Below are 26,453 nucleotides of genomic sequence, written 5' to 3'. Positions count from 1 at the left end.
ACTGAAAAGTATACTTTTTTCCCCTTTTGGGGGGAAAAATTACCCCTAAAAAAAAAAATAAATAAATTTTTTTTTTAAATAGAAGTGTCTCATGATTATCATATCTCAATTCTATTTCAATTTAATCTTTGCAAACATATTAAATTATGAAAAATGCAATGAATATAGTGCAAACATGTACAAATGTAATAATGAGAGAGTAAGTAGAAATCCCCCCAAAAGGGAAACGCCGCGAAAATTCCCCCTCCTAAGGGCTGCGGACCCCTTCCCCCAAAGTAGTGTGAGGGCACTGGGTGTAATGTAAGACAATAATTGAATGAAGCATTTAATAACAACAACCTGTTCAGTAAACCATGGATGGTCTCATCCAGGGCAACACTTTGGTTGATCTGTACAAACTCTGGCCTGGTTAATCATCATAACAATGGTGTCATATAAGACAATAATTGAACCAAACATTTTAAACAACAAACTGTTCAGTAAACCATGGATTCTCTCATCCAGAACAACACTTTGGTTAATCTGTACAAACTCTGGCCTGGTTTATCATCATAACAATGGTGTAATATCAGACAATAATTAAACTGAACATTTTAAACAACAAACTGTTCAGTCAACCATAGATGGTCTTTAAACAACAAACTGTTCAGTAAACCATGGATTCTCTCATCCAGAACAACACTTTGGTTGATCTGTACAAACTCTGGCCTGGTTTATCATCATAACAATGGTGTCATATAAGACAATAATTAAACCAAACATTTTAAACAACAAACTGTTCAGTAAACCATGGATTCTCTCATCCAGAACAACACTTTGGTTGATCTGTACAAACTCTGGCCTGGTTTATCATCATATCAATGTCGTAATATAAGACAATAATTGAATGAACCATTTTAAACAACAAACTGTTCAGTAAACCATGGATTCTCTCATCCAGAACAACACATTGGTTGATCTGTACAAACTCTGGCCTGGTTTATCATCATAACAATGTGGTAATATAAGACAATAATTGAATGAACCATTTTAAACAACAAACTGTTCAGTAAACCATGGATTCTTTCATCCAGAACAACACTTTGGTTGATCTGTACAAATTCTGGCCTGGTTTATCATCATAACAATGGTGTCATATAAGACAATAATTAAACAAAACATTTTAAACAACAAACTGTTCAGTAAACCATGGATTCTCTCATCCAGAACAACACTTTGGTTGATCTGTACAAACTCTGGCCTGGTTTATCATCATAACAATGGTGTAATATAAGACAATAATTGAATGAACCATTTTAAACAACAAACTGTTCAGTAAACCATGGATTCTTTCATCCAGAACAACACTTTGGTTGACCTGTACAAACTCTGGCCTGGTTTATGATCATACCAATCGTGTAATATACAACAACAAGATTATTGTTAAGCAATATAAGTCACCTACCGGCTCCACCATTGTCAGAAATTCCAGATTGTTTATATATATATATATGTTGCCATAGCAACCATTTTTTTTTATTTAGGAACAAAATGAAATGACGTGCATAATGTCCATATTGCCATCTATCCATGTTTCAAGTTTCATGAAAAAAAAATAAGAACTTAAACAGTTATTGCAGGATCCAGAAAACCACCATTTTCAGCAGTATTTCTAGTCTATCTGTTGCCATAGCAACCAGAATTTTTGACGTCGGAACGAAATGAAATGACGTGCATAATGTCCATATTGCCATCTATCCATGTTTCAAGTTTCATGAAAAAATATTAAGATTTTTAAAAGTTATCGCAGTATCCAGAAAAACTAACATTTTCAGCAGTATTTCTAGTCTATTTGTTGCCATCGCAACCATAATTTTTGACGTAGGAACGAAATGAAATGACGTGCATAATGTCCATATTGCCATCTATCCATGTTCTAAGTTTCATGAAAAAATATTAAGAACTTTAAAAGTTATCGCAGGATCCAGAAAAGTGTGACGGACGGACGGAGACAAAACCATAAGTCCCCTCCGGTGAAACCGGTAGGGGACTAATATTTGAATGAAACATTTTAAACAACAAACTGTTCAGTAAACCATCGATGCTCTCATCCAGAACAACACTTTGGTTGATCTGTACAAACTCTGGCCTGGTCTATCATCATAACAATGGTGTAATATACGACTATAATTGAACTGAACCATTTTAAACAACAAACTGTTCAGTAAACCATGGATTCTCTCATCCAGAACAACACTTTGGTTGATCTGTACAAACTCTGGCCTGGTTTATCGTCATAACAATGGTGCTGGGCAACATATAAGAGTTAATGTCAAGTTTTCACTACAAACTTTTTGTTACAATTAGTTTTGTCCATTAGATATTAAGAATTTCATGAAAACTTACCTATATTTCTGGATGATAAATGTCAGTATTCTTAATGCAATTGTTATAAATTCAGATTGTCAATAATTGCTTGTAACAATTAGTAAATTGTCTATGGATGATAAAGAGTTGGTTTTTTTTCCAACCCAATCCATCAACAGCAACCCAGTGGAAATCATATTTCCACAATCTTATTTATTTTTAAAGACACTGAATCCTTGTATTGTTTTGATCCAAATATTTTCAGAAGCTTTCACCACATTTTAAATATGAGAATATACTCCTCGCAGCGTCTTTTCCCAGACGATAACAAAATCAAACAAGGACTTTTTGTAAAACATGCATGCCCCCCTATATGGGCTATAAGTTGTAGTAGCAGCCATTGTGTGAATACGTTTTTTGTCACTGTGAACGGTGGTGGTGGTGGTGGTGGTGGTGGTGGTGGTGGTAGTGGTAGTAGTAGTAGTAGTAGTAGAAGTAGTAGTAGTAGTATTAGTATTAGTAGTAGTAGTAGTAGTAGTAGTAGTAGTAGTAGTAAGTAGTAGTAGTAGTAGTAGTAGCAGCAGCAGCAGCAGCAGTAGTAGTAGTAGTAGTAGTAGTATGCATTACAAAAATGCAGTTAGCCTTACAATTGGTAAAATTTAAATATATTACAAGGGAGGCAAATGCTGTAACAATAAATTTAAACTTATTGCATTTGTTTCCCCTGTATATAAGAAAGATATAATAGTGTATTACCTCCCCTGTCCTGCTTATATTTATATTAATCAACAAAATTAAACATTAACACAATATTTAATATACAAAAAATCTACTATTCTGATAAAAAATTTACTGATCCACTGTATTTTACTAAAAGGATGATGTTTCATTGGACTGATAATTATAGATTTAGGATTACAGACCAGTTGCTTCAGTAATATTGTTCAGAGTGTGCCCTGTTGGCCGCGTATGCATTCTTGAGTTATCATTCAAAAACCATTTTACTATTTCGAGTCACCGTGACCTTGACCTTTGACCTAGTGACCTCAAAATCAATAGGGGTCATCTGCGAGTCATGATCAATGTACCTTTGAAGTTTCATGATCCTAGGCCCAAGCGTTCTTGAGTTATCGTATGACAACCACCTGGTAGACGGACCGACCGACTGACCGACCGACAGACTGACATGAGCAAAGCAATATACCCCCTCTTCTTTAAAGGGGGGCATAAATATGAAACGGGCATGCTGTTTATGAAAGCTTCCTGGCCCATATGTGTTTAGCAGCAAACATTTCCCTGAATTTTTTATGATTGAAGTACATTTTTATATAGAAACCAGGATGAACCGATGCCTATATACATTACTATAATTATTATGGCGGCACTAAAGATAGCAATATATTAATCCAAATGGAACGCGGTACGGAGGAACACAGTACAACTAAAATGACCAAGAATCGATTGCAAATCATTTTTCATTTTCATAATCATTTTCTGGATGAGTGATTTTTATTTCAATTAGTTTTCTGTCAAATTCAAATTCTAACAAGAGCACCGCCTTGCGGGTGCAGACCGCTCATCTATTTTCTTTTTAAAGGTGAAAGGACTCTCATTTTCAATCACAAAGGAGGGAGGGGTGGAGTGAAGAGGGGTGTATAGTGTGTGGTTGTGGACATTTATTACATTATCTTCCAAAAAAGCGAAAAAAAACAAAACAAAAAAAAAAAAAAAAAAAAACGGGTGGGGGGGGGCGGGCGATGAGGGGGGGGGGGGTATTTTTTGGGTGCGATGGTTGGACGGTATTTCAAACATAACCGTTTAAAAAAAAAATTGGGGGGGGGGGTGGGGTATAGTGTGAGGGTGTGGTGGTAATTTGTGAGATGATCTTAAAAAAAATAAAAAAAAATCACACAAAAAAAATCAAAAAAAAAAATTGGGGGGGGGGGGTGGGGTGGGGTGGGGGTGGGGTGGGGTGGGGGTGGGGTGGGAGTAAAGTGTGAGGGTGTGTTGGTCATTTGTGAGATGATCTTTAAAAAAAAAAAAAAAAAAAAAATTAGGGGGGGGGGGAGGGGGGAAGGGGGGAGGGCACGGGGGATGGTTTGGGTGGAGTCTATTGTGGTATGTCAGGTAAGAGTAGTTTCGTCAAAGTATCAATCAAATCTAATCATAAATAAAGAAGTTATGGCAATTTTAGCAAAATTTAATAATTTGACCTTGAGTCAAGGTCATTCAAAGGTCAAGGTAAAATTCAACTTGCCAGGTACAGTAACCTCATGATAGCATGAAAGTATTTGAAGTTTGAAAGCAATAGCCTTGATACTTAAGAAGTAAAGTGGATCGAAACACAAAATTTAACCATATATTAAAAGTTACTAAGTCAAAAAAGGGCCATAATTCCTTAAAAATGACAACCAGAGTTATGCAACTTGTCCTTTTACTGTACCCTTATGATAGTTTGTGAGTGTTCCAAGTATGAAAGCAATATCTATGATACTTTAGGGGTAAAGTGGACCAAAACATAAATCTTAACCAAATTTTCAATTTTCTAAGTATAAAGGGCCCATAATTCCGTCCAAATGCCAGTCAGAGTTACATAACTTTGCCTGCACAGTCCCCTTATGATAGTTAATAAGTGTTGCAAGTATGAAAGCAATAGCTTTGATACTGTAGGAATAAAGTGGACCTAAACACAAAACTTAATCAAATTTTCAATTTTCTAAGTATAAAAAGGGCACATAATTCTGTCAAAATGCCAGTCAGAGTTACATTACTTTGCCTGCACAGTCCCCTTATGATAGTTAGTAAGTGTTGCAAGTATGAAAGCAATAGCTTTGATGCTTAAGGAATAAAATGGACCTAAACACAAAACTTAACCAAAATTTTCAATTTTCTAAGTATAAAAAGGGCACATAATTCTGTCAAAATGCACGCCAGAGTTATCTAACATTGCCTGCCCAGTCCCCTCATGATAGTAAGTAAGTGTACCAAGTTTGAATGCAATAGCATTGATACTTACTGAGAAAAGTGGACCTAAACGCAAAACTTAACCAAAATTTTCAATTTTCTAAGTATAAAAAGGGCACATAATTCTGTCAAAATGCACGCCAGAGTTATCTAACTTGGCCTGCCCATTCCCCTCATGATAGTAAGTAAGTGTACCAAGTTTGAATGCAATAGCATTGATACTTTCTGAGAAAAGGGGACCTAAACGCAAAACTTAACCGGACGCCAACGCCGACGCCAAGGTGATGACAATAGCTCATAATTTTTTTTCAAAAAATAGATGAGCTAAAAACGATAAAACAATCATTATCTTTTGGCCTGAATGGTGTAATCGAAAATCAAATACCGATAATTTATTCAAACTCTTAACACCACTGTAGAACTCTGGTTCTACACTGTGTCAAGTCACAGCGACCTTGACCTTTGACCTAGTGACCTGAAAATCAATAGGGGTCAGCTGCAAGTAATGATCGATGTACCTATGAAGTTTCATGATCCTAGGCGTAAGCGTTCTTGAGTTATCATCCGGAAACCATTTTACTGGTTCTAGTCACCGTGACCTTGACCTTTGACCTAGTGACCTGAAAATCAGTAGGGGTCATCTGGGAGTCATGATCAATGTACCTATGAAGTTTCATGATCCTAGGCGTAAGCGTTCTTGAGTGATCATCCGAAAACCATACGGTGGACGGACCGCCCGACATGTGCAAAACGATATACCCACTCTTCTTCGAAGGGGGGCATAAAAATTACTCAACAGTAATTCAGCCGATCTGAAAGCGTTTCATAAAAAACTTCCTCAACAAGAGGGCCTGAAAGGCCCAAAGTCGCTCACCTGAGATTAAAAGGAACTGACCTGTTCTGTGCAGCCCAAGATGTCATTAGAACAAAATGTTCTTACCAACTTTCATGACTAGTGAACACCCTGGCAGCCACGTTTTTCAACATTCCAGAAAGATTTTCATACAAATCCAAGATATCATTTAAACAAATAATTACTGACAAAGTATCATGAAGATTCATAAGTCCATATAAGGAAAAATAACCCGCCCACTGGTGGCCATGTTTTTCAAGCAACTGGAACCAATTTCGAACTTGTCCAAAATATCATTGGGACAAATCTTCTGACAAAGTTTCATGATGATCATACAATAAATATGGCTTCTAGAGTGTTAACAGGGTTTTACTATAGCCATATAAGGAAAAATGCCACCTCCTTGGCAGCCATGTTTTTCCACCAACCGGGACCATTTTCAAACTCATCCAAGATATCATTGGGACAAATCATCTGACCAAGTTTCATAATGATCGGACAATAAATGTGGCCTCTAGAGTGTCAACAAGGTTTTACTAAAGCATTATATAGCCATATTAGGAAAAATGCCCCGCCCCCCCTGGTGGCCATGTTTTTTAAGCAACCGAAACCATTTTCGAACTCATCCAAGATATCATAAGGACAAATCTTCTGACCAAGTTTCATGAAGATAGGAAAATAAATTTGGCCTCCTGAGTGTTAACAAGGTTTTACAATAGCCATTTGAGGAAAAAATGCCCCGCCCCTTGGCGGCCATGTTTTTCAACCAACCAGCATCATTTTTGAACTCGTCCACGATATTATTGGGACGACTCTTCTGACCAAGTTTCATGAAGATCGGACAATAAATGTGGCCTCTAGAGTGTTAACAAGATTTTACTATAGCTATATATAGCCATATAAGGAAAAATGCCCCCCCACTTGGCAGCCATGTTTTTCAAGCAAACGTAACCATTTTCAAACTCATCCAAGATATCATTGAGACCAATCTTCTGACCGAATTTCATGAAGATTGGACAATAAATGTGGCCTCTAGAGTGTTCACAAGGTTTTACTATAGACATATCAAGAAAACTGCCCCCCCCCCTGACGGCCATGTTTTTTCACCGATTTGGACCATTTTCGAACTCTTCCGTGATATTAATGAAACCAATGTTTCGACCAAGTTTCATGATGATTGGGCAAAAATTGTGACTTCTGGAGTGTTCACAAGGTTTCTCTATAGCCATATAAGGAATACTGCCCCGCCCCCTGGCGGCCATGTTTTTCAACGGACCGGAACCATTTTTGAACTCAACCAACATATCATTTAGACAAACATTTTGACAAAGTAACATGAAGATTGGGCATCAAATGTGACTTTTACAGTGTTCACAAGGTTTTTCTTTTTTTCACCTAGTGACCTACTTTTTAACCCAGCATGACCCAGTTTCGAACTCAGTCGAGGTATCAATGGGACAAATGTTCTGACCAAATTTCATGAAGATCAGACAATAAATGTGGCTTCTAGAGTGTTCACAAGACAAAATGTTGACGACGGACAATGCACGACGGACAAAAGCCGATCACAAAAGCTCACCATGAGCACAACCCATGAGCACGTTGTGCTCGAGTGAGCTAAAAAGGAATGCCAGAGGGAATGCCAGACAGTCTCCCTGCTATATGCCACACTACCAGGGTGCAAAAAAAATTGCCAAATCATCCTATCTGTAAATTAGATATCAGTTATAACCACAATTCCTATGATGATGTAAGTAAAATGTTTTCTATCATTCAGTACTCACTAAGGCAGTCCACTTTGCCATTGGGTCGCAGGCATTGAATGGACACCGATATACGGGGACTCTCTCCATGGATGTATGCAAACTTGTTGCCAGTAGGCTCCCAGGCAAACGCAAGCACATTGTCTGCAACAGGCATGCCATTTACATAAGGAACATAACCTATTTGATTTCCCTTAACAATTCTATTATTAAATAACTGTTTCAAAGGCTCAAATTAAGCCCTGGATTTTGTATGCATTAATCAAGTGCCTAGTGACATGGGTGTTTTTTTAACGATTGAAGATTGTGTAGTGAGTGAATCTCATAATAACTTGTATCGAATATGAACAAAATGAATAATTTGTACTTGAGTAAGATTCAAACCAGTTCAAGATACCAACCTTTACACTCCACTTTATCCACAGGAATTTGCTTTTCTCTTATCCTGAACAGCTCAAAATTGTAGTAGATGCCCTAAAAATGTTTAAACATCAACATATATATTTGTTCAACATCTTTTCCGATACATGTTTTAGAATTTATATGTTACATTTACTTGTTTTTTTTCCTAATCCTTACAGCAATGGCAATTTTAGATTTGGTCACTTTCAATTCGTTATATGAACAACCATGAATGAGGTCCTTTCTTGAATAAATTGGAACCATGTTTTTTCTATTAAAAGGCATATTGACTCGAAGACAGGGTCCAGACATTCGCATAAATTTTATCGTATTTTAAATTAGGCTCATTTTAAGATTGGGTTAACAAATATTTACATAGAATTTGTTTTTTTTCAACAAAACCAGATTTATCTTCAAATTATGAAATCAAATTATTCCAATGCACTTAATTACCACACCCTACAATAAACAGACAGAAACGGCCTTGCGCTGGAGTTGTGTGAATTTTAGGAAATGTTCGAAGGAGCAATTATCTGTTGACACAGGAAACTGCTGAAACCATTTATATTTTAAGTGACTGATTTAGCACTTGCGAGAATTATTGACCTGTCTTGTTAAAGCACAAAACATATCACATGCTGTGATGTTTAGAGACAAAAAGGTGAAAGCAATTAGATAAATACTGGGAGTTTTGACAGCTTCAAACAGTCTCGATAACATTTTGTTCACAAATAATTTATTTTGAAACTGGTTTCATAACTATGTTTTAACTAGTTTTTGATATGTTACCACATTTGTAATTGAGTGCCTGTATTTTCATATTTTTGAAATTGATGAGTTTGTGTGTACAGATTTGTTTAAACTTGTTTTTCCATTATGTCAAGATTTTTATATTATTTTAAAATCACTTTAATTTATGAACAACATGCAAATGTTAATGAATGCGCACAAATTCTACCTTAAGAGCAGTCTAGCTTTTTTCACAAATTGTGTAAATGCAAAAAATGGTGGTTTTCAAGTATCTTAATATTAAAATGCATATTTTAACAATATATTTGGATATAAATATATAACGATAACCTTAACACAATATAAAATACACCATATATGCAGGTATTTCAGCAGAATTAGAATGTATAAATGAAAATTTATTTATGAAAACTATGAAAACTTTGAAAATAAATTTTAGGACTACTTAACATAAGACAGGCCCCAACTTTTTCATGAAATTATATGGTAAATTTTCCAAACTTATAATTAACAATTTTAGTAATAAGCAAGATCAAATTCACATACGCTGTATTTCTGCTGTCCAGTGTCTTCCATTTTCTTTGCCTTGGAGTACCTGTCGACTTTAACTCCCAGGAAGTCTCCGTTCTTCTGCCAGTGCATGCGGCAGTCAGCCACATTGAAGAGGTTACGGATGCAGAGTTCAACTCTTGCAGGCATAGAGATGATGGTGACACGTGCGGGGATGTCGTTCTGCTCAGGCACCCAGAAGGCCAGGTAGTTATCAGAGGGACTCCATGAGAAATCCCTGTCATACACACCACAGTTATAGTTGTACTGCTATTTGTTCCTTTGCTTGGATTTACAGATGTTCGCAACATTTAATTTATTTCAGTTAATAGAAATGGCTGCTTTAAGAATTTATATTCACTTGTAAACATTACCAATCCAATTTTCCATATTCATGTTCTTGATAAAAATAAACAAGTGATGTGTTTGTGAAACACTATATCCCCATATATTTGACCTTTGGCCTTGAAGGATGACCTTAACAGGATGTCAAGTGACCTTTTTTCAAAAAGTAGGAAAAAATAGGAACTACTTTTGCAAGAAAAGTAGGAAAAAAGTAGGAAAAAGTAGGAACTTTTCCCTCAAAAGTAGGAATACATAATACTAATTTTTTAGACACAGGTCCAGGAAACATAGCTTGAAACAGAGCAGGAGTGCCATCACATGTTCTGTATGGATACCCACTTGAAGCTACCTTAAGGGCCCAGAAGATTTCAGCCTTTTGTACCTGTTCCTTGTGTGATGGATGTACTTGCATACAGATAGATTTGTCCCCACAACCCTGAGAGCTGCTTGGCTTTTGGGTACTTCCAAACAAACGCTTTTGTGAATTATCATGCATGTATTTCATGTTTTCCTTGTGTTTTTATCCATCTGCATGACTTATAAGTTGATTAGCACCAGAATTACTACAAGATGGACTTCATTCAGACAGTACAATATCTTGCAAACTCATTGCCGGTATCTCTCTTGCACCATGATCCCAGTGTTTTTCCACTGTTGTCCAACTTCTCCATCCATGAAGGGTTAAACTTTGTTTTCCCACTAGGAATTTTAGCACTTATAGTGTATCTATGATAATTAAGTTTCAAGCAAAGCTACTCTGATAAAGAAGTATACATGTAATTAGATGCTGTTCATTTTGGTGTATCATCAAATAAGTGGTTAGAGGTCTTCTGTGTATCGATATAAAAATGGTAATTATATTGTGCATGTAATATCCTTAAGCAGAAGACCAAATTTATTTAGTGATACACCAACTTGTTGTACAAGATTAATACTAGTATATAAAGCAGTGTCAATGCTCTGCTACAGCTACATTGTGAAACCTTTAAATTGACAATAGGGTGCAGTTATAATGACTTAAGTTACATTCAAAATGACTGGTCATTGCAGAGCAGATTATGCAACTGGAGATAGGACCTTATCACCTGACATCTTTTATGACATCATTGATTGGGCAATGAAACAGTTGCACTACATTGTTTATTCCAGTTTCAAATAATGGCTTTTACATTATTGATGACTTTGCAGGAGTGTAATAATGCCGTTTAATAATTGTAATACTTCGCTTTAACACCTTGAAGTTACCTCACTAGCTATGGCATCATTAGACAAGAATTGTGTTTGTCCGAAACACCGAAACACAATGCCCACTATTGCGCAGCTTTGAAATAAAATTTCAATATATCATTTGGCAGGTTTAGAAATTATCTCCCTTTTAAAGCTTACTACTTCCCTTGGATTGTATTTTTTAACTTTTGACCTTGAAGGATGACCTTCACCTTTTACCACTCAAAATGTGCAGCTTCATGAGATACACATGCATGCCAAATATCAAGTTGCTATCTTCAATATTGCAAAAGGTATGGCCCATATTAAAGTTTTCGGACGGACACACACACACAGACAGACAGACAGACAAACGGTCTGACAGTACAACTGCAATATGCCACCCTACCGGGAGCATAAAAATGTATCAGGGCATTTAGGCTCTGTGCATTTATCTTTAATTACTTAACATGATGTACCTATGATATCAATAGAACATCATATCCGTTGTCATGTAATACAGAATTTATTACATTATATTTGTAAATGATGAAAACTCAGCAAAGCATCAGTTTTATCTTTTTTCCAATAACTTGTGTAATAAATTCCATATTACATAACCACTCATACAATACATGTATCTCTATATCTCTACATTCCAAACAGCAATATCATGTAAACATGCATAAGGTTTGGTCAAATTGTTGTCAATGGAAACAAAATAAAACTGGAATAAACAATGGGTTCCCTCAGCTCTTGCATCACTGGGAACTGTGTAAGGTAGTGAAGTCTGCAGTGTACAAATGCTAAGGAAGTAAACAAGGCACTATTGTTACTTCAAACAAAAACTTGTCAATAATTTTAAAAGTTACATAAGAAATAAATATTTATGCTCCTGAAGAGGTGCTAGCAGACAGTCAGCATGGGTTGTCAGGTCTCATCTAGATAAATGCACATTAACAGGGATACAGTCATGCCATAGATTCATTCATCCTGCAAGTTTACTAAATAAACTCTTTAAAAAATAATAATTCTCCATTGAAAATGAAAAAGTAGGAATAGTAGGAAGATTTGGTAAAAAAATAGGAAAAAGTAGGATCCTGATGAAAAAGTAGGAAATAGTAGGAAAAAGTAGGAAAAAGTATGACCGCTTGACAGCCTGGCCTTAACCTTTCACCACTCAAAATGCGCAGCTCCATGAGATACACATGCATGCTAAATATGAAGTTGCTATCTTCAATATTGCAAAAGTGTACATAAAATGAGCAATTTTGACCCATGTATTTGACCTTTGACCTTGAAGGATGACCTTGACTTTTCACCACTCAAAATGTGCAGCTCCATGAGATACACATGCATGCCAAATATGAAGTTGCTATCTTCAATATTGCAAAAGTTATGGCAAATGTTAAAGTTGTGGCAAACAAACACACAAACCAACTGACAGGGCAAAAACAATATGTACCCCACTATAATAGTGGGGGACATAAAAATACACTTTTTATACATTATTAAAATTGGTAACAGTTCATATAAAACTGCAAGTGACTTATGTGAACTTTTCAAAGAGGTTTTGTGGAAATGTTTGTGTCCCTGTTATCAGTGTGACAGAATGTATGAAGACAATCTGACCATGGTTCCGAGGGAAGTTCATATAGCATAGTGTCTGACCTGTTAACACCTATATGAGGTGTCAAGGAATTCGCTGTGCTTATTTTCTCAAAATTGCCTCAATCTTAAATTTTTTTTATCTAGCCAATTCCTTCAAGTCTTTTGACATCTGTCAAAAAACACCATGACACCCTTGTAGACCACCCTTCCGTTCTCATCCCCAACAAGCCCTTTTTTGATTCGGACACAATATAATACAGCAAACTTCAATAAATGTGTTCATTTTTCAGGGTAAAACTAGTTTTATTAAATACAGAAACAATGTTTTGAACCAAATAAATGCGATATAAAATTAAATAGGCCCACATAACATAGGCTTCATAAAAAATATGCCACATGGACATTAAGACCATGCAGACTAAGGTGCTCTGTTCACAAAAAGCTACCTGCCCTTTTTAATTCTGAGATGGAGCACCAATGTCATAACAAAAGCATAAGAAAGAAGTGTACACAATCAAAGCACATATAAAACCCATGAGTAAGTATGTTCACCTATTGATTCCACAATATAAGTATTGACAAAGCCTGTTGCTGCAAAAAGTTTATTTCCCTGTTATCAGTGTGACAGAATGCATGAAGACAATCTGACTATGGTTCCGAGGGAAGTTCATATAGCACAGTGTCTGACCTGTTAACACCTATAAGAGGTGTCAAGGAATTCGCTGTGCCAAGTTCAATTACCTATTCAAGGCCAAAGTGACAGAAACTGAATGTTAATAGAGAAATGGATTAATAGTGTAGATTTTCCACTTATTTTACTTACCTTATACCATCAATCTTCAAGCTCTTATTGTCAATGAGCCGGAAGTTCTGAAAAAAGTTTCAAAAGTGTTACAAATTGCTATGATTTTTTTCTAGCTTAGTTGCAACCACTTCTAATGAATGCTTAAATATTTGGACACCTGGGTAGTAACAATTTTATACTAAACATTGTAAATGTAAATTTTAGAACTTTTACTGTTTCTTTAACTTTCTTCTATAGGGTGTCCATTAACAACAGATAAGAGCATAAATACCCCTTTACTACTCCTACTCAGAAACTCAGTACGATCATTCTAAGATGCATTAGAAAATCAAATTAAATTTAAGACCTCTTTTTTTTATACTATATTCACATTTTAAAGGCTTCATTTCCAACCCTAAAGTACTGATAAACAGCAAACAGCTTTAAACCTGAACAGACTGTGAGTAACTCGCAGGCTGTTCTGGTTTTATGTTGGTTGCATAAGCCATTTTGACTTCGCTTCTGAGTTGGAAAGGGTTGATTCAGCACTCACAGCTGTCTCGTACACACTCAGGGTGTCAGTCGAGAGTCGGGCAAAGAACTTCCCGTCATGGCTCCATCTGCAACACATAACGGTCACTTTGTTCATGAAATCATAAACTCAAACAATAATAAAAGCATACCTTACTTATTTATCTCTAAAGTTTGCTCAGAAATCACAATCTGATCATAATGAAACCTCATATGACCATGAATTCAAATACTAACAAAAGCATCGCATAACGGGTGACACGCTCAACTGCGGGTGCAGTTTTGAACAAGAGCACCGCCTTGCGGGTGCAGACCGCTCATCTATTTTCTTTTTAAAGGTGAAGGGACTCTCATTTTCAATCACAAAGGAGGGAGGGGTGGAGTGAAGAGGGGTGTATAGTGTGGGGGTGTGGAATTTATTACATTATCTTCCAAAAAAACTCGTGGGTGGGGGGGGGGGGGTGGGGGGGAGTGGGGGATTCTTGGGTGTGATGGTTGGACGTTATTTCAAACATAAAATAATAAAAATAAATATTTGTGTTTTTAACCGTTTCAAAAAAAATAACTGAGGAGCTGCGCCATGAGCGCATGATACGCCCGTCGTTCGCCAATGAAGTAGTAAGGTAATAAATAACCCTTTGAATCATTTTTTTACTTCAGTTTATTTGTATTTGAATACATGGTTTATTTTATAAGTACATGAGCATGGAGCGCCGTCTCCTTGACATTCATACCATATCTTTTTTTGAGTATATGTATGCATTTCTTTAGAGGATATGGAGCTCACCTTGTTCAATTTTTCAGGGATACTATTTCAATGGAGCATAATGTATCATCTTGCAACATCAATTTAGATTGAGGTTTGTCCATAGAGCAATTAGAAGAATACACAAGTAATATCTGCAAAAATGTTTGTCAATAATGTTTGTCATAAATGAGATGGTATACTCAAGATTTATTGACTGAGAGAAATCCAGATAGCTTTATGATCTGAGAAGTATGTCTCTAGTGTGCCACGGTAGGACATTCAATGAAATCACGAAATTTTGACGAACAAAGTCCCATAACTCTGGAACGACAATTCAGAATTCCGTCAAAAACGAAAGGGGATCAGGGTTTACCAATATTAAGATTGTGTTGAAATTTGAAAAAAATCCATCGAAGGATATTTGAGCTACAGTAGGACATTCAATGAAATCACGAAATTTTGACGAACAAAGTCCCATAACTCTGGAACGACAATTCAGAATTCCGTCAAAAACGAAAGGGGATCAGGGTTTATCAATATTAAGATTGTGTTAAAATTTGAAGAAAATCTGTCAAAGGATATTTGACGTAGCGTACGACATTAACAGACGGACGGACGGACAGACGGACGGACGGACAGACGCGGGGTATACCATAATACGTCCCGTCATAGACGGGCGTATATATATAAAGTCCCATAACTCTGGAACGACAATTCAGAATTCCGTCAAAAACGAAAGGGGATCAGGGTTTATCAATATTAAGATTGTGTTGAAATTTGAAAAAAATCCATCGAAGGATATTTGAGCTACAGTAGGACATTCAATGAAATCACGAAATTTTGACGAACAAAGTCCCATAACTCTGGAACGACAATTCAGAATTCCGTCAAAAACGAAAGGGGATCAGGGTTTATCAATATTAAGATTGTGTTAAAATTTGAAGAAAATCTGTCAAAGGATATTTGACGTAGCGTACGACATTAACAGACGGACGGACGGACAGACGGGCGTATACAAAATTGGGGGTGGGGTGGGGGGGGGGGGGGGGGGGGTATAGTGTGAGGTGGTTATTTGTGAGATGATCTTAAAAAAAAAAATTGGGGGGGGGGGGGGATTCGGGTGTGGGGAGGGGGGGTGTGTGGGGGGATTCTTGGGTCCGATGGTTGGACGGTATTTCAAACATAAAATAATAAAAATAAATATTTGTCAAAAAAAAAATTTGGGGGTGGGGTGGGGGGGTTTAGTGTGAGGGTGTGGTGGTCATTTGTGAGATGATCTTTAAAAAAAAAAAAAAAAAAATAGGGGGGGGGGGAGGGAGGGGGGGGAGGGAGGGCACACGGGATGGTTTGGGTGGAGTCTATTGTGGTATGTCAGGTAAGAGTAGTTTTGTCAAAGTATCAATCAAATCTAATCATTAAAAAAGAAGTTATGGCAATTTTAGCAAAATTTAATAATTTGACCTTGAGAGTCAAGGTCATTCAAAGTTCAAGGTAAAATTCAACTTGCCAGGTACAGTAACCTCATGATATCATGAAAGTATTTGAAGTTTGAAAGCAATAGCCTTGATACTTAAGAAGTAAAGTGGATCGAAACACAAAATTTAAGCATATATTCAAAGTTATTAAGTCAAAAAAGGGCCATAATTCCGTAAAAATGACAACCAGAGTTATGCAACTTGTCCTTATACGGTACCCTTATGATAGTTTGCGAGTGTTCCAAGTATGAAAGCAATATCTATGATACTTTAGGGGTAAAGTGGACCAAAACACAAAAATTAACCAAATTTTCAATTTTCTAAGTATAAAGGGCCCATAATTCCGTCAAAATGCCAGTCAGAGTTACATAACTTTTCCTGCACAGTCCCCTTATGATAGTTAATAAGTGTTGGAAGTATGAAAGCAATAGCTTTGATACTGTAGGAATAAAGTGGACCTAAACACAAAACTTAACCAAATTTTCAATTTTCTAAGTATAAAAAGGGCACATAATTCTGTCAAAATGCCAGTCAGAGTTACATTACTTTGCCTGCACAGTCCCCTTATGATAGTTAGTAAGTGTTGCAAGTATGAAAGCAATAGCTTTGATACTTAAGTAATAAAATGGACCTAAACACAAAACTTAACAAAAAATTTCAATTTTCCAAGTATAAAAAAGGGCACATAATTCTGTCAAAATGCACGCCAGAGTTATCTTACTTTGCCTGCACAGTCCCCTCGTGATAGTAAGTAAGTGTACCAAGTTTGAATGCAATAGCATTGATACTTTCTGAGAAAAATGGACCTAAACGCAAAACTTAACCAAAATTTTCAATTTTCTAAGTATAAAAAGGGCACATAATTCTGTCAAAATGCAAGCCAGAGTTATCTAACTTTGCCTGCCCAGTCCCCTCATGATAGTAAGTAAGTGTACCAAGTTTGAATGCAATAGCATTGATACTTTCTGAGAAAAGTGGACCTAAACGCAAAACTTAACCGGACGCCGACGCCAACGCAGACGCCAAGGTGATGACAATAGCTCATAATTTTTTTTCAAAAAATAGATGAGCTAATAAATGAAAGCTTGTCAGATTATTTTTTTTAGAGGTCACAGGGACCTTGACCTTTGACCTAGTGACCCAACAATGGGTCAGGCATGTAAAACTTATCAAGGTGCAGCTACATACGAAGTTTCAAAGTTGTAGGTTAAAGCACTTTTATTTTAGAGCAAATGTTCAAAACCTTGACAAAATGTTAAGGTTTTAGCAGGACGCGGACGACACGACACAACAAGATGGCTATGACAATACCTCGGGTTTTCTCCGAAAACAGCCAAGTTAACAAGAGATGTGTTTATCAGAAACACAATGCCCCCTACTGTGCCGCTTTGACAGGGGCTCTCGGAAACGCTTAATTATGCGTATTTGTACGCATAAATTTGAAAAAGGACGCATGTTACAAACCAATCGAAAGTCCCTGGTATGCACGTTTTTTTGCATTAAAAATGTATAAAAATATAGAAAATTCCGTCATACCAAGCAGCTGAAATGTACCAAATTTGTCCGCCATTCAAATCCGGACCGGTTTTCAATTTGGTTTCATTGTCAGCGTAAGCATTTAAACAAAAAGCGAAACCCGGTCTGCACCAAAGTTAGCGACCACGCCTGACCTTTTTTGTTATGGAAGCACGCATGCTAGCTGAGCCAATCAATATCAAGCTCGCTTACACCTGAGATAACTTTGTTGAATGAAATGTAAGAATGAGCGGAGCTAACGGTTTATAATCCGAGTTAGACGCAATATACGCTGAAAGCACTCGCTGTAACTAAACAAAACATGCCGATACATTTTCCACCAGAGTAATAATCCGGAAATAAATTATGAATGAAAGTCGCGGAACTGATCGACAGAATAGCGGAAAGTTATTATTATGTGCGGAACTTCACATAAAATAGAACACAAGAAAAATAATATACATGTACATTGTATAAATCTTAAGTAAAAACCGTGTTAGAATCGAAATAATTTGTGTACTTTATAGTTTGTTGTTGAATAACCCACGACCAGAAAATAAGATGCATGGTTTCAAATCACTCATGCTTCGCACTCGTGATTTAATCCCTACGCATCTAAACTATCGGCCGTGGGTTATTTGACAACAGACTATAACGTACACAAATTATTTCTTTATTATTTGGTTTTGTTGTTGTCAGTAGCCAATCTACGCACAGACATTTGTTTGGGTCAGTGCCTGTTTGTAAGCTATTATCGAGTCGACAACGATTTAAAACATCGGTATAGACTTACACAGATTAATAATATTGACAACGATGAAAAAAAAGTCTGATAAAACAGCACACGAAACAACAATGAAATAGCAAATGATAAAACCAGTTTAGAAAACTCATAATTGTTCCGTTAAAAAAATGCTAAAGGGAATTTTACTAGTACATTTATTATACCGACTTCATGAATGGCATAATCAATGGTATATATTTTAACGTAATTTGTCATGATTTCGGATATAAATTTTCTGATACTTTTTCCCCATTTATATCCAGACCGATTGATGTTGCGGGAAAGTATGATCCCTGGGGTTAATGGCATTTAATAAACAAGGGCTGTTTGTAAAACATGCATGCCCCCCATATGGGCTGTCCGTTGTAGTGGCAGCCATTGTGTGAATACGATTTTTGTCACGGTGACCTTGACCTTTGACCTAGTGACCTCAAAATCAATAGGGGTCATCTGCGAGTCATGATCAATGTACCTATGAAGTTTCATGATCCTAGGCCCAAGCGTTCTCGAGTCATCATCTGACAACCACCTGGTGGACGGACCGACAGACCGACGGACCGACATGAGCAAAGCAATATACCCCCTCTTCTTCGAAGGGGGGCATAAAAACGTGTTATGTTAATTGCATCATGACCACTGATTAAAACTAGACATTCAAGTAAGGACTAGTGTAATGTGAGTTTTTAATAATAAAACCAATAAGAAAGTTATGTATATTTTGCTGAAAATTTGAAGACGTGTGCAAAATACAACTGGACTCCTACTTTTTCCTCTTGGACTCCTACTTTTTTCTTTTGGACTCCTACTTTTTTCTATTGGACTCCTACTTTTTCCAAGGGAGGAGCAGTCTGCGAAATAAACGCACGCCCGGCAGCCTGGGCATGTTAATTATAGCTCGGGCCTATTAAAATTGCCATTTCGTACGCCCGTCGGGCCAGTAGAAATTCCGTGTATCAATATTGTTTACATTTTTAAGTGTGATAAACGTCATTATTTTGTGAGTACTTCGTGAAGATTTCCGACATAACTTCGTTCAACTTCGCCTAAAATACGAGATTATAAAGCGTTCCGATTGGTCCATACATTCAACGGTCATTTTCGAGTCGTAACCCAGGCCACGTGGTGAACAATTTAGACTGGTTATTTACTATTGGTACACGTCATGCTGATGTGTTTACTGCTGAAGTAAACCAATTGACGTCCCAACTTGCATTTCCGAAATATACATCGTTTTACTTTGTAACCTTGTGTGTGTGTGTTTATTTCCAAAGTTGTAAGTCCCTACGCGAATAAGGCTGCATAATTCTTAAATACGTAGCTGGAGCGAAGCCTGGCAAGAAACTGCCCGCAACTGATCGTAAGTCAACTAATGACTATGAAAAATCACGGAAACGTGAATTTCAAGAAAAATGGTTAAAAATCAGTAATAAAGGAGAAGCTACTTTTGTAAGACAGAGTTTAACAAGGGACAAAATTGTCACAAAACCAGGTTTTCATTGTGAAAAAAAATCTGATTAAGGGAGACAACTCAAACTGAACTTTTGAAATGAACAAACAAAATTAACCCCCTTTGTAAGTTTGTTTCAAAATAAATATATTTTAAGTTGTGGTGACCTTGACATTGGAGATATTGATGTGATTCTTTCGTGCGACACACCGTCCCATGATGGTGAACAAATGTGCCAAATAATTGTAAAATCTCACAATGAATGACATAGTTATGGCCCAGACAAGCTCATTTATTGCCAATTTTGACCTTTGAACTCAAAGTGTGACCTTGACCTTGGAGATATCGACGTAATTATTTCGCGCGACACACCGTCCAATGATGGTGAACAAATGTGCCAAATGATTTTAAAATATGACAATGAACGACATAGTTATGGCCCGGACAAGCTTGTTCCGCCCGCCCGCCAGCCAGCCAGCCAGCCAGCCAGCCCGCCCGCATTCGCCAATCTAATAACCAGTTTTTTCCTTCGGAAAACCTGGTTAATAAGCTATGCTTAAAAACACAGCATAAGAAAAAAGACAACATGTATTATAAAAATATGCCATCTATGCCTTCACTAGTCAAGTAAACTTCTGGAAAATAACTATCAGGCTGCTTGTTTTACAGGATATGGTTTCTGACGAAGAGGATCTCCAGGATGGCAGTGATGATGAGATGAACGAAGAAGTTGTTTATCACATGTTAAAGAGTTATGATTAATAAAGGACATAATTACCTTGACTTGTTATATTGCGTTGCAATTGTTTTTGCAATAGGCTTTACAGTTAACATACCCTGGATACAATTTTACTTTTTAATAGATTATCTGCTATTGAAAGATGAAACCCTTAAAGCGGGTATATACGATCTTGTCAAATATTTAGTAATAAATATAAAATGTGTAAAAAACTTATTATACATATATTTCAATATAAACTAAAATAAAAGTTAAGAAGATCATGTGTCGAAAAATGCTAAATAAGCCAGATAGTTAATTCTGAAATCGAAAAAGGCTGTACAGCCGAATTCGCCAGCATATATATCATGCATGTACGATGTGAATCTAAATTTAGTTTAACGGTTCATTTGAAATTTCTGCAACGATATCGATTCATACGACACATGAACACTTACAAAAAAGACGAATGCGTCGGTTATTGTAGGAAAATAATTACGAATTATCTTCGTCACAATCGGCTCGGGGCGCTAATTTGTATTTGCTGTATTTTATGAAATTCGTCTTAAATGTATCATTTTTCTTGCATAGTGTGTGTTATTATAAAATATTTGTATCAATATTTTACATTTCAGCACATATAAAAATCGTATATACCCGCTTTAAGCAGGGTGTATATTTTAACAAATTTTCTTTGGGCTAGTAATTTTGCTGATGGGCTACTTGTCTTCACCATTTCAGTAGCCCGAATGGCTAGTGAATAAAATGAACTATCGTGAAGACTTGACTCCTGTTTTAAAATCCTAGCCAGAGCACTGTTGGATTTATTTTTTTATTATATCCCTTTAAAAAATATTACTTCACTTGTAAAAATGATCTGTACCTGCCAAATGATAAATAGCAATTATCTCCCTTTAAAGCTTATTACTTCCCTTGCAGGGTTTTTTTTTTTAGAAAAAGGGGAAGACGCTGGGTGAAAGGGGAAAATAAGAGTGCGAAAGAGACATATTTTGGGAAAAAATATAAACTGTTTTAATCAATGTCTTTAACTCATCTACTCTGATTTCAAGGGTTTTTCACCACTGTCTGCGCCTCTGGCAAATGGAGGCATTCCCAAAGCAAACAAAGGGCCCATGAGGGCCTGAATCGCTCTACTGGCTGGAATCATTAGGGCTCAAGCCCTTGATAGTATGAACAATCTGAGTAAGTTTTAAACAAACAGACCAAAAATGGGGAAAACATCGCATAAACAAGAAGAAACGTAAAATTTAAACTTCAAAAGGCTCCTTTTCAACAATAAGTTGGACAAATTTTCTTCACTCTCAATGGGGTTCTGGCCCTTGATGATATAAAGCATCCGTTGAAGTTTCCAAAGGATAGAACTTTATATGTAAACAAACAAGAAATGTGTTTGTCGGAAACACTATGTCCCCTTCTGCGCCGCTTTGATTTTTTTGTTTTTGACCTTTGACCTTGAAGGATGACATTGACCTTGACCTTTCACCACTCAAAATGTGCAGCTCCATGAGATACACATGCATGCCAAATATGAAGTTGCTATCTTCAATATTGCAAAAGTTATGGCAAAATGTTAAATATTTTCATTTTTTCTCAAATTCAAGGTGACTTATAACTCCGATATTGCTCATTTTCAATATGGTTTGACTCATCATTCAGATAAAGACACTGTGCAAGTCGGGAAGTGATTGGATGAAAACTGTGGACTTTATTGTGTAAACAAGCCTTATTTCATAATTTTCTCTTATTCAAGGGGAGATAATTCTGGACTTTTTACTCTGATGTAACCCATTTTCGATAGGGTTCGAGTCCTCATTAATATGAACACACTGAACAAGTTTGAAAAGAATCGGATGAAAAATGTGGACTTCATCAGATAAACAAGAGAAAGTCTAACGCACATACACAGACAGACAGACAGACACCATGCCATCCCAAAAGCTCTTCTGGCCTATGGCCAGTAGAGCTAAAAAAACGGCCCCATTCCCAATCAAATCTAGATGACATTTTGCCCAATTACAATAAAGAAGTTTTCTGTCAAAATCATAAATAAAACGTTAACAAACACTAACAACATTTAGAGTGACTTCCCTTTATCGATTACATTATGATTATTTAGCATGCGCTTAACAACTCGGATGTAAGCACGTTTAGTTTGAGGATTCTTCTACCAACATTTACGATAAAGTGCGAAATGTTCCGCATGACTTGCAAAAATTAACAGGAACCGCAAACTACACATTCTAATCCAACTACGTAGACGCTTATTTCTATTTTAACGTTTTTTCGCGACCACCGCAAATGAGCTAGAATTGCGATGGATAATTAAGCAATCAAAATTAACAATATTCAATTTAAAGCTTAAATGAATGCTAAAAAATATGTTTTTGCGAAAAATTATATTCTTGGAGGGGAAATTGTATTTTGGGGGGAAAACATTCTGGTAGGGGAAGACGCTGACTATCGGCGTCACTTTCTTACTAAAAAAACAACCCCGCCTTGGAATTGTTTTTTTTACATTTGACCTTGAAGATTGACCTTTCAAAACTCAAAATGTGTAGCTCCATGAGATACGCATGCATGCCAAAAATCAAGTTGTTATCTTCAATAATGCAAAAGTTATGACCAATGTTAAAGTTTTCGGATGGACGGACAGTTAAAAAACTATATGCCACCTTTCGGGGGCATAAAAAGCTTCTGTTCAGTAAACCATGGATGGTCTCATCCAGATCAACACTTTGGTTGATCTGTACAAACTCTGGCCTGGTCTAACATCATAACAATGTGGTAATATAAGACCATAATTGAATGAAATATTTTAAACAACAAACTGTTCAGTAAACCATGGATGGTCTCATCCAGAACAACACTTTGGTTGATCTGTACAAACTCTGGCCAGGTTTATCATCATTACAATGTGGTAATACAAGAATATCAGTGAAACTGATGGATGCTCCCCGATGATGCTCTTTGTCAATGTATGTGTTAATAAACACCTAAAAATATCTATTATTAGCCTCGGTGACCTTGACCCCAGTGACCTCAAACCTCATCAAAAGGTAGAGGTCCATGCAAGGTACCTACATGCCAAATATGAAAGCGATTGGTAAAGTATTGAAGGCGCTATGAGAAACGGTAGCAAAAGTGTGACAGAAGGAAGTCTTTTATTAGCCTCAGTGACCTTGACCCCAGTAACCTCAAACCTCATCAAAAGGTAGAGGTCCATGCAAGGTACCTACATGCCAAATATGAAAGCGATTGGTAAAGTATTGAAGGCGCTATGAGAAACGGTAGCAAAAGTGTGACAGAAGGAAGTCTATTATTAGCCTCGGTGACCTTGACCTTGACCCCAGTGACCTCAAACCTCATCAAAAGGTAGTGGTCCATGCAAGTTACCTACATGCCAAATATGAAAGCGATTGGTAAAGTATTGAAGGCGCTATGAGAAACGGTAGCAAAAGTGTGACAGAAGGAAGTAGATTATTAGCCTCGGTGACCTTGACCCCAGTGACCTCAAACCTCTTCAAAAGGTAGAGGTCCATGCAAGGTACCTACATGCCAAATATGAAAGCGATTGGTAAAGTATTGAAGGCGCTATGAGAAACGGTAGCAAAAGTGTGACGGAAGGAAGTAAGGAACTAAGTAAGGACAAACTGGCAACTATATGCTCCGCCGAAATTTTATTTCAGGGAGCATAATAAGACAATAATTGAATGAAACAATTTAAACAAGCAAATTCGTTGAATTGATATCCCCCGCCAATATGCTTCTGGACACGAAAGTGTTATATTTGACACTAAAAAGCATGTTTTCAAGATACAAAGGGCCATAACTCCGTTATTAACAGATGGTGCACAATGATATTTGGCGTGCATCATCCTCTTATCCATATATATACTTATACCAAGTTTCAATGAAATCCGCCATAGCACTTCCGAGATATGGCTCCGGACACAGAAGTGCCGGATGGACGGACAACGCCAAAACAATATCCCTCCCCCTATGGCGAGGGATAACAACAAACTGTTCAGTAAACCATGGATGGTCTCATCCAGATCAACACTTTGGTTGATCTGTACAAACTCTGGCCTGGTCTATCATCATAACAATGTGGTAATATAAGACAATAATTGAATGCAACATTTTAAACAACAAACTGTTCAGTAAACCATGGATGCTCTCATCCAGAACAACACTTTGGTTGATCTGTACAAACTCTGGCCTGGTTTATCATCATTACAATGTGGTAATGTAAGACAATAATTGAATCGGGGCTCGAAATTAACACTCGCACAATGCGAGTGAAAAATACCGATTGCGAGTTTTTAAGCAACTAGTATTTTTTTGCGAGTAAAGAAATAGTGAAACAAATGAGTAATATTGCTAAATGCGCTCAACATCGTGAAAGCTAAATTGTAGGTCTATTTATAGAACGTTCGAATACCCGTATGCGGGCACCTTGTATTTAGACTGGTATACCTATAGTACAGATACAATGTATTTGTACAAAGAACGTGAAACAGTCGACTATTCACACGTGTTCATTATAAAAGACATTTAACTTGAACAGACATGGCGTTGAAGCGAAAAATAACTAGTTTCTTTTTGCCCACAGACGGAAATAATAATACGAAAGATAAAGCAAAGTTAACTGTTGAGTTAGAAAAAATCGGAAATTTAATTCTTCTTCAAAAACAGTGAAAAAGTGGGAAAAAGAACTTATTATAAAACTTAAACTTGTTGTTGATGTCATATTTTATTTTGTTTTAATAGTACTAAACTTATGTCCGAACTTGCTTTTATTTATGTTTCCAGCAAAATTTGCGAGAATGTTTTTGATTTTGCGAGTTGGTATTCAAGCTGATCGCAATGTTTTGCAAGTAGAAACAAAAGTTAAATTCGAGCCCTGTGAATGAAACATTTTAAACAAGAAAATTCGTTGAATTGATATCCCCCGCCAATATCATCATTACAATGGTGTATCATCATTACAATGGTGGAGGGCAACAGATAACAGTCATTGTCAATAAGTTTCGCTACATAATTCTACCAAAACTTGTCTCAGCAAAGTCCATTATTTACCATCTAGCTAAGTCCATTATTTACCATCTTGCAAAGTTCATTATTTACCATCTAGCAAAGTCCATTATTTACCATAATCTCTACATTAAGGTCATTCAACTGTGACAGTTTGAGCACCTTGTATTTAAAGAGCAGTTGAAAAAAAACATTGGGAACTCTAGTCTGGTTAATCATCATTGTGTTTTAACGTTTTAAACCTATTTATTTTAGCTCCATTGTATAGAAAGCCTAAGGCTTTTTGAAACCCTCTTGATTACATTTCCTGGGACTAGAATCAGTACTTGGTGTCTACGGGAGAGATCTAAAAACGCTCCCACAGGATCAAACCAGTGAACTCCAGGTCGCTAGAAATACATCATATCCACTACCCCAACTATGAAGAATAAATGTCTTTTTCTGTGTGTAAAAAGTGGACTGATAGAGCACCTACTTGAAAATGGGCCAAGTGGACTGACTAAGCACCTACTTGAAAACAAGGCTATTGTCAAGCAATATGGTCCCCTACCAGCTCCACTATTGTCAGAAATTTCACCATTTTCAGAATTATTATTTTTTGGTTGCC

At 36.7% G+C, this 26,453-nt stretch overlaps 1 protein-coding gene across 1 annotated transcript in view; it reads right to left on the bottom strand.

The window, feature by feature from the left end:
• The window catches only part of LOC127868642 (eukaryotic translation initiation factor 3 subunit B-like), a 51,261-nt gene that overhangs the window by 7,429 nt on the left and 17,379 nt on the right, over positions 1–26,453 (bottom strand). Inside the window, exons 8-12 of the mRNA XM_052410573.1 lie at positions 14,127–14,193; positions 13,613–13,659; positions 9,625–9,865; positions 8,328–8,400; positions 7,948–8,070 (exon numbers count right to left, since the gene is read on the bottom strand). Of these exons, the coding sequence (XP_052266533.1) occupies positions 7,948–8,070; positions 8,328–8,400; positions 9,625–9,865; positions 13,613–13,659; positions 14,127–14,193 (551 nt within the window). The remainder of the gene's footprint in view (positions 1–7,947; positions 8,071–8,327; positions 8,401–9,624; positions 9,866–13,612; positions 13,660–14,126; positions 14,194–26,453) is intronic.

The sequence above is a fragment of the Dreissena polymorpha genome, chromosome 2, assembly GCF_020536995.1.
Source record: "Dreissena polymorpha isolate Duluth1 chromosome 2, UMN_Dpol_1.0, whole genome shotgun sequence".
Lineage (NCBI taxonomy): Eukaryota > Metazoa > Mollusca > Bivalvia > Myida > Dreissenidae > Dreissena > Dreissena polymorpha.
The sequence above is the reverse complement of the archived record's forward strand: the minus strand, read 5'-3'. Positions and strand labels throughout refer to the sequence as shown.